General features: G+C 39.4%; 1 protein-coding gene across 1 annotated transcript in view; it reads left to right on the top strand.

Annotated features, from left to right (window-relative positions):
- LOC118343277 (CUB and sushi domain-containing protein 3-like) overlaps nucleotides 1–10365 on the top strand; it is a 323719-nt gene that overhangs the window by 234599 nt on the left and 78755 nt on the right. Inside the window, 3 exon segments of the mRNA XM_035682048.1 lie at nucleotides 6860–7042; nucleotides 7347–7673; nucleotides 9377–9571. Coding sequence (XP_035537941.1) covers nucleotides 6860–7042; nucleotides 7347–7673; nucleotides 9377–9571 — 705 coding nt within the window.

Consider the following 10365-nt stretch of genomic DNA (forward strand, 5'->3'; position numbering starts at 1 on the left):
CGGTCGCTCGGGGCTCTCAGGTGAAGGAGGGTTGTTGCTCTCTCTCTCTCTCTCTCTCTCTCTCTCTCTCTGTCCCTCTCTTTTTCTTGTCACCATTCATCTATTATTAAAGCCAAGGTCACCAACCTGGCAACACTCTGACTCCACTCCCCGTTGCTAGGCATACAAATCACACACAAACACACACACGCAGCAGTCCAGACTGCGTGTACGGCAATCTTTCAGTCTACGCTGAATCACGACATGTCACAGCTATAGATTTAAGGGTGCACTGCAACATTATTGACATCATTTACATTAAAGTTTCAGTGAGTTTCTATCTACTCTATGAATAAATTAATTCATCATAAGCTTATATATCTGTCTGCACAGTTCATAAAGAGGTGCCATTGAGGTTTTGGAGCATTATTTCCATGTGTGTGTACATTTGTGTGTGATTGAAGGAGTTTTACGATACAGTAAAGCATTTTAAAATCGTAATATTTGCTTTATTTTTTGAGTTCAGCAACAATAAAACAGCGCCTCAGTGATTTATTTTCATTTTCTATGAAATGAAAAATATATTGAGCGTGTTAATGCATGGACAGATGTATGTCTGGGTTTCTCAGGATGTAGTTACAGAATGATGTCTGACTTAAAATTGGTTGGTTTGAAAATAGAAACTACCACAGAAAGGTTAAAAAAAAGTCAACCAATAACATTACAATATGTATTTCAGATTGTTTCCAAGGAATCATTCATGTATTCAATTTAATCTACTTATTATAATATGTATAGTATATATAGATAATATGTTGTGTGTCTTCAATAAATCATTCAATATGTGAATATGCAAAATAATGCATATTCACAAATCCCCAAGCAGCTGGAAGAAATGTACTGAACTTTCTTCTTAGAATGGGTGCAGAGGGGCCTGCACAGCTTCCAGATAAACCTTTCTGAATAAAGTCCATCTCATAAAGTAATTTATTTAACAGTCATATTCTGACTCAGAAAGGAGGTTTAGTTTGTGGCTAGCAGTGGCGTAAGGCCAGGGATATACAGATCGCACCCGTTTCAGTTCCTCTCCTCTTATAACTGGTGTTTTGGTTGTTCAAATTGTTTGTAAGATCTCTGAGGGGCTTCAGCAGTATTCCATCACCAGCTGATCTTACTTTTGAGATTTTAGGGGCCGCTACAGAGTGGGATTTTAGAGCACCATTATCGCTTTCTATATATCAAATGCAGCAGCTGCCAATTGGATTCAACACTCCACACAGAGTAAACCTTCTGTTCCACTTAGGAGCAGCAGCTGATTCCTGCCAATTGAAACAGGCACAGGTGCTCATTTGCCCTCACTCACCTGCTGCTCACTAAGGCCACATTTTGACCAAGGATGTGGCACATTAGATTGATTGAACTGTCAGATGGATGGTGGTGGTGTATTGTGTCTTTTGAGATGCCGGAAACAAGCTTTTAGAAAAAGTACATAAGGGCCAATCAGGACTAGTAAGAAATAGATAATTTATGCCATTCCTGTATAGTACATATTAAGTTTGAACAAGTGCAAGTTTATAAATATGCCTGCAACAATAATGCCTGACGTGTATCTGATGACTGTATATTGAGTATTTTTTCCCCCGATAATGGTCGCCTGGGTTACACAATATTTTTGCCTCACCTCTCTATTTTCATTGAAACACGTGAATGGTGATTTTTGAGAATTTGTTTTCGGCGATGAGTCATTCCCTCTAGCTCTGGCTTTTTTAAGTGCATCCTTCTAGCATTATCCCATCATCCTGTGTTATGTAACGCTGTGCTCCGAGACTACAAAGTGCAGCATAAACGTCAAGGGCCTTCTTCACAGCCAGTTGTAAAAGAGGTCTCGATGGTACATGTGTTAATTTCACGACAAATGCTTTTTATCTAGTTGGCTCCACATGCTAGATGTTACTAGGTTTATCTCATAGCATACTTTTAGCTTACCTGCTTTTACTCAGCAGTTCAGGCTCATGCGTCAAACACATGATATCACAGCCAAATAAAATTCTCATCCCTGAATTTGAATGTCACTCAATCATCGCTGTTTGGGCGGAGTTTTTTTTCTTCTTCTTTTTTCTCTTATCCTCATCAGGATCCCATCACAGAGTCATAATGTCAGCACTTACTTTTGAGATTTTTATTTTAGATTTTTCATCTGCTTTTTATGGTCTTTAATATGTGACATATTTTATAGGAGGGAAAAGATGTCAAGGTGGATTTTTACAGCACAGTTGACCCCCCGGTTCGATGGGTCCGTAGTGAATGTGCATGTGTGCTGAGAGGGACACAAAGACTCCAGTGTTTGTGTGTGTGTTTCTGCATTTTCTTTATGTTTCCCTGCATTTGTGCACCCATATGTTTTTTTGTCTGATTGCAAGTCTGTCTGTTTTTAGATGTAGTTGATTAGTAGTTTTTTTATTTCACGTTATTTTTTAACAAAATATATGAAGCAGACTGCATGAGTGGTTTGAATGGAGAGATTGCGAGAGGAGGAGAGAAAATAACAGAAGAAATAGAACTATATCCGAACTTTATTCATATATAAAATTTCATCCTGGGGTAACGCTGATCGCCCGCTCCGGCCAGCATTATTGTAAATATTTCCTGCACCCATTAGATTTGTGTTTGGTCCCACAAGGTCTCAATCCCATTGCAGCACTCTAGTCCGGGTACTGAGCAGGACCCTCTTAATCACACAGCACTATACAACATTTCATTCAGAGCGGCTGAAACACCATGAAATATGAATTCATGAAATATTCATTCACAACATAACCAGAAATGTGGTTCAATTTTACAGTCAATAACCTTAGTGTTGGGGTAGTGAGCCAAGTCTGGCTCACTGGCTCACTGGCTGGTTTTTTTGGTTGTGTGTGTGTGCATACATGCATGTGTGCTTTAGAGGTAACCTGTGAAGGGCAGGGCTTGCTTCATCATAGAACTGTAAACAGCATTTCATTTTCTAGTCATGAATTATTGACTCATGTAATGTTCAGTCATCTCGTAGCTACCAGTGTTACTCATATTGAAAAACTATACCTGTAGTTCATTCAGTCAAAATTCATCATAAATAATTGATTGTTTCTCTCATTAGGGTTCAATAATTTATTCCATACATTTTAAATCATATATAGCTTTTGCTAACCGAGCCAGTGCAGCAGCTGAATTGTCCTGATTCTTAATTTGACTGATGGTCAATTCAGATTTCTATAACAACGGGGTCACCAGGCTAGACTAAGCAGTGCTGTGCTTACTTAGAACATACAAGATGCCGTTTTGTGGTCCTCATTAGTCATGAAGTCATTTGAAAGGCTCATCAAGAAGCAGCTCCAGATGGTTTAGAGCTCATTAGACTCTTTGTGGTTACGACGAGCAGAAGAGGCGTTTGGGAAAGGCTGCTTTAACCTTTCTTAAGTATAGTGTTTTTAGGCTTTGGTTGGTTTTACTCCCTTGCATTACACACGCAATGTTTGTTTAGTTATTTATTAGGATTTCTGACATGTTCTTAGATGGGGAGAGGAAGCAACAGTAACATCTTAGTGAAACAAAAATGGCAAAAATGCCTCTGAGATGTGGGTGTCTTGTTCTCTCACCTGGTCTTTACGTACACAGATTGCAGGAATCTTATTGAGGACAGGCACATCCTGAAATTCACTGATGATGTTGAAATCACAAGCCTATTACAGGGTCATGAGACAGAGGCTGATCCTGTAGTTGAGGAGTTTTTACAGCAGACTGGAGTGATGTATTTCTGCCCCGTGATGTGTCCAGATCAAAGAAAAGAGCCCAATTATTATCTGTGATCCTAAAGCCCAATTTACAGAGAGTTACAGGTACAAGGGAATTCCACCGTTGAGTACAAAAAACATTTTGTGCACTTTATGTAACAAGAGCCGACAGAGATTGTGTGTTTTAATGAGAGCCGAAAATTGATGTCTTTCTTATACACACATCTCATATCAAATCAATCCTCAAAAGCTCCTCAGTGGCCTGGTTTAGAACCTGAGAGAGGCAGGGAAAAAAGTCAGTATTGTGAGTGTAATAAATGAGATCATTTTCATTCAACAGACCATCCTCTCTGATGTCTACAGTGTGAACAAGTCAATTTGAGCCACTCCCATTAGGTCACAGATTCAGACAACCGCAAGCTAATTAGACAGGCTGAATTTCTCATTTCTTCCTCACACTGCAAACCTGCTTGAGTGTGCATAACCCTTTCTACTCAATTCATCGTCTTCTGTGGCTCTTATGGCTACCTCAGATTATTATTTTATATAGTTTCATGTTCTTAATGCATCTTGCTTTTGTTTTTGGAGACACTGGTAGGGGATACATGTATTGCACTTATTGAACGTAAAGCACAGCCACAGTCAGAACTTGCAGGAGACAATTTATAGCATATGACAAACATTAGACTATGCATACAGCTATACATTCAGCATTCAATTACTATTAGGAACCTAGCTGTAAAATCAGTTTCCAAATGGTCACAAAAGAGAAACAGCCAATAAGCCTTTTCTTTCTCCAATCTCATTATCCCTCTAAAATCTATTACCTTACTTGCAGATCTTTAAAGGTAGTGCATTTACACTCCCTTGTGCGTGCATGTGTGTGTTTGTAAGGCATTTACGTGTTTGTGTACGTATATCTGTATTCCCATGGACAATATTGCATGAGCATGATGGAGTATTATAGAACAAAATGGAATGGGGCTCAACATGCAATCACAAGCATAATATTGAAGTTGCACACACACATACACATTCATCTACACACACACACACACACACACACTTTAAGGAGCCTAATCCCCTTTGTGAATCTGTCAGCATTGTTGTTACAAACACAATAGGATTATTTGTGTGTGTATGTGTGTGTATGTGTGTGTGAGAAAGAGGAACAGATATGTGTGTGTCCCTGATTGTGATGCTATGGGAGAGACTGACTGTGGATGTGTGTGTGTGGTGCATGTATGTACAGTATTTGTGTGTGTGTGTGTAGGTGTGTGTGTGAGTGTGAGAGAGAGAGTAGTAGTATAGGAATGTTCCGACAGTATGCCTGTTTTCTCTCCAAAGCAATTTGTTCTCTATTCTTCTGCTAGGTGTGCGTTTGTGTCTGTGTGGGTGTGTTCATGCACAAGCATGTGTGTTAGGCAGGTTGTGATTGGTTGAGTCTGCGGGTCTCATAAAGACGATGTCATGATGGAAATTAATGCAATACATCACAAACACGCACTCAGACACATGCACAAGCACTCAGGCACACGCACACACATACATTTACTCACAGTGAAACACACACACAAAATACACACCTTTGCTTCCTGCCGTGGGCCTCTCCTGTAAATAATACCGAAAATAGGAGAGGAGAACAGGGGGATAAAGGAGAGGAAGGCGGGGGAAATAGAGGCTATATTTCTAGAAATACCATACACGAAATTTTAAAGAGAATTATGGTGACATAGTGGAACCTTTATATAGAATCAAAGAAGGATCTGTCTAACCTTATGGTCGTACTGGATGTGGAAAAAAGAGGTGTCATGAATACTTGCAAACTCAGGGGAAGGAGGAGGCATACAGAAGGAGATGGATACAAACTTGCTCCAGGCTACGTGAACGAAGAAGAAGCAGAAGCATTCAAGAAATTCGCCTAACGCAGCAAACGAAGAGCCAATCATCTTCAAGCAAGACCCTATTCCAGTTGGCAGTGTATTTCTGTTCAAAGTGGATGATGAGCTTTTGTAGCATGACATAGTGGTTCACAGCAGGGAAAGATGACCACTGGGTATTTGAGGCTGATACCTCTGCATGGTGACCACATGTGTTGTTAAAGCTAAAGCCAAATGTCTTCGCTGACAATTGCCTTACAATTACAGTTTCAAGCAATCTATGGGATCTTATCATTCTCTTTTATGTAAATGACAGAGGAAGGATGCCAGCAAAAATTAGTATAATAGCAATCCATGTTGCCTCTAAGTACTTTCCTTCACCTTACTTCCACTTTGAACATACAGTTATAGTGTAAAAAACTTGATGATAAAAAACTTTTGATAAAACAGAACTTATTAGTTATTAGTCATTGCAAATACTGCTCCTCAGGTTTGTGTCATTAAATTGCATGCCAATTAGCAGAATAGCAGTTAATATTTTCTTTTTTATGTCTGAGCTCTGACAAATGACCTTGTTTCATAAACACTATGAGACAAGGTATTTTTTTGTGAAGAAGCTGCTTAGTTGTTTTTATTCTATGTAATTTACCCTATAATGCCGACCCACTGTATGTCGGAAGTTATTTCTGTACAGTAACTGAGATACCTACCTACCTAATGAGCTAGCTAATTAGTCAAGATCAGTGTTATGATAAGGCCGTCATTTGTCCATAATTTCTTTCTTTCTTCTTCTTTAAAAAAAATTCAACAAAATGACCAAAATCAGTGATGTGTTAGTCTGTCCCTGAATACTTTCTGAATTCCACAGCCTGTGAATCTCAGCCCTGAGCCCACTGGTACCTACTGAAGATGTAAATCATAAATGTATACTTTCAATTTTAAAAAGATTCAAAACATGTCTCTTGTGCACTGTAGTTTTTAGCAAACAGGAGCAAATAGTAAATTTGTTGGGTACTAGTTTCTGCAGATGAATGCTCTAATGAGTATTTATGGCAGCAGGACTTATTTAAATTGTTAGTGCTCATGTTAATGAAGGAACGTGTCACCCAGTCCTGCGATTGGGCTTATTGATGCATGTTTTAATTGTTTTTGGACAACAATGGAGGTATATTAGCACAGGGGGAAAACTCTCAAATGTTAATATCTCCTTCTGAAATTGTGTCTTTACAGAAATAGACAAGGAGAGTTGCGGTGACCCTGGAACTCCTCTCTACGGAATAAGAGAAGGGGACAGCTTCTCAAATGGAGGAATCCTGAGGTTTGAGTGCCAGTTTGGCTTTGAGCTGATTGGAGAGAAAACGATCTCTTGCCAAGACAACAATCAGTGGTCAGCAAACATCCCCATATGCATATGTAAGTATTCAAATCATACATAGGTGATTTTTAGGGATATGGCTACAGAGGGGAAAAAACATGGCATGTGCTCTGCTATGATGTTGATAACATTCAGTCTGACCTGTCACCATGGTGACAGTACAGAGTTTATTATGGCCTGGAGCGGATGATGACCGATGATGCTGTGGCAATGAATATTTAACAGAATACCCCCCCCCCCTTTCCTTTCCTAAATTTTATTTCTCCCCACTCTCTGTCTGTCTGTCTGTCTGTCTGTCTGTCTGTCCCTGTTTGCATTCCTGTACTTCTCTTCTCCCCACAGTCCCTTGCATGTCCAACTTCACAGCTCCCTCAGGAACAGTCCTCTCCCCAGATTACCCAGAAGGCTACGGGAACAACATGAACTGCGTCTGGCTCATCCAATCAGATCCAGGCTCCAGAATCCACTTGGCATTTAATGACTTTGACCTTGAGGCCCCCTATGATTCCCTAACGGTGAAAGATGGCGAGACAAATGATGCCCTCGTCATAGGGAGGTTCTCTGGAGCTGAGAGTCCTTCCCATCTGACGTCCAATACGAACACACTAAGACTGGAGTTTCAGGCCGACCACTCCATGTCAGGACGAGGATTTAATATCACATACAGTAGTATGTCATTTTTTGTCTATTTCATTTAATTCCACTTTCCTATTTAAATACAGGGAAATTATCAATTTGACCTAAATCTGAGTTTAATGACAGGAAAAGGATCATTTAGGGTCATATTCATTTTCTTCTGCAGCAGAATAATGCAAGAGAGTGTGAGGCTTGTTCTGTTTTGAAGCTATAAAACAACACTCATATGGCTGTATATTAATTCTATGCATGACTTTCTGCCTTGACTTCTAGCGACTACATTAGATGTGAGGTGGTTTTATTCTAAAAGAATATATCCATCCATTTTTAAAACATTACGTGGACAAAAATTCAACTATATTCTCAAAGATTTTCATGACAACAATCACTTAGAAAGAGCAATGTTTTTCCCCTTTGAATATTCATTTAGATAGAAACTTTTATCTTTTATTTACTAAACGTTAGATCAGACTGAAGGTTTTAACAACATAAAGAGTTGTTCTGGAAAAGACAAAAGAGAAACTTCATTGATCAAAGAGGGATCACGTGGCCAGTGCAGCAGCTAAGAATAGAGGTGTAGGTTGCAGAACAAAGCATAAAATAAGGCATGGAAGGTATTAAAGGAATACTTTTTCAGGAGTTTTTTAGCTCTTGTTGTCGTACCCAAAGCCAGATGAGTAGATCATTTCCTGTCTGTTCGACCAGTACAGAGAGAGGTCCAAGATGTGTTTAGCCTCGTTTAGCACAAAGATTAGAAGCGAGAAGAGACCTAGTTCTGTCAAAAGTAAAACAATACACCTTCCAAAAACTCGCAAATTGCCTTTTTTAAACATCATATCTTGTGTCTTTAACCTGTGTCAAAATAGAAACCAAGACTTAAGTGTTTTAGGAACATTTAACATGTCAAAAGTTTTGTCTCCATTGTAAATTTGTCAGCTGTGCAAACTTTTGTAATTGATCAAACCCCAGGTGACTGTTTGATGTATTGATGACTAGCTTGCTAGACAACAGGATACAACATGTACAGTAAAGAAGATAGTTTTGGATTGTTGGAGGGGATATTTGTTCATTTTTGATGGTGGTGAACTGTTTGCCCTTGCTTGCAGTCTTTGAGCTAATTTAGTCTAAACACATCTCTATACCAGACAAACAAAAATGGAAATTGATATTGATTTTCCCATCTGACTGTGGGTTTGATGGCAAACAGACACATTTCCCAAAATGTTGAAGTTGAAGTTTCCTCACAGTCACAGTTTTTCCTCACAGTGATTTCAGCTCTCACCATGCTGTGTATATCTGGCTTTTTATTTTTTTGGGGGGGGTGTCACTGCATTTGTCATTTTAAAATCTCTCTATCACCTGATCACACCAGATTGCTTCAGCTGGCAAAACTTTACAGCCCTTAAATCTGTTGAGCCAGACCATATCCCAAAGCAGACATGCGATGTAATGAGTCAAAAATGCTTAGATCCTACCTAAGGAGAAATTTATAGATGTTTTCCTGACCAGGACTGAACTCAAAGATGTCACGCTGCGGCCATATACTTATATGATTGGTTCTCAGAAATGTAATCAAAATGATGAGCAAAATGCAGCCTGTAAGCGCCCATTAAGTATAGGTTTCACACTCCTTAATAACATTTCTTGTGTATGTCTCTCTCTCTCTCTGACCATCTTGTCGCCAATATCTTCCTCATCATATCTGTGTCTTCTTGTAACATTTTTTTTTCCCTTAGCATTTGGCCATAATGAGTGCCCAGACCCTGGCATTCCCATCAACGCGCGGCGATTTGGAGACAGCTTCCAGCTTGGCAGCTCCATCTCTGTGGTCTGCGAGGACGGTTTTATCAAAACCCAGGGAACCGAGACCATCTCCTGTCAGTTAGAAAGAGGAAAAGTCATGTGGAGTGGGCCCATCCCGAAATGTGAAGGTAAATATTGACTAGATGCTGATTAAATTATTAACTCAGGAACAATATGTCATCCAAGATACCATCATTACTACAGCATAAAGACCTAGTAGGTGGAAAATATCGGCTGTCAGTCCAAAGACAAAGACAGCTAGTAGCTTAAGTATAAAACCCTTTTTCTTGTAATCTGTACATGGGAAGAGATCTATGCGGATGACCTTTAACCCAAATGTAGTAAATTACACATACTGTATATGAATATGTTAGCATAATTATCATAATCAGTGTGCAAACTATACCGCGGCTTTTGGGAGGGGGGCACGTGCCTCAGAGCAAGGACTTACTCAAAACACATCCATTATTACAAGCCTGTACGCCTACTTGCCTTATGTTAACTTTCATCTCCAAGCTGTACGCTTTGTATCACCAGTCCGCAAAGAATGCGCGATTGCTCGAGGAAGCAGCTGCAGATCTCAATATGCAAATTTTGAGAACTGGTCAGATATTCACCATCAGGTGGGTGGCGAGTAGTTTTAATACTGTAAAAGCAGTCTGGAATAACTACCCTGCATTAGCGCGCCACTTCAAGACAGCAAACGATTTAAAGTGACGTTTAAGACATAGTGCCCCCACGCTTCAATGGTGAGGACAAGAATTGCATGCAGGCCGGTATCTTTATTAAAGTGAAATAGTGATGAATCACCCTCATGCGCAAATCATACATTAAAAATAGACTAATTTTACACATGATCCATGATTATGACAATACAAAAAAACAAAAAACAAAAAAGGAATGCATGGGAAAAAACAGCAAT

Source organism: Morone saxatilis, unplaced genomic scaffold (genome assembly GCF_004916995.1).
Source record: "Morone saxatilis isolate NCDOM2014 unplaced genomic scaffold, NCSU_SB_2.0 Contig9, whole genome shotgun sequence".
Lineage (NCBI taxonomy): Eukaryota > Metazoa > Chordata > Actinopteri > Moronidae > Morone > Morone saxatilis.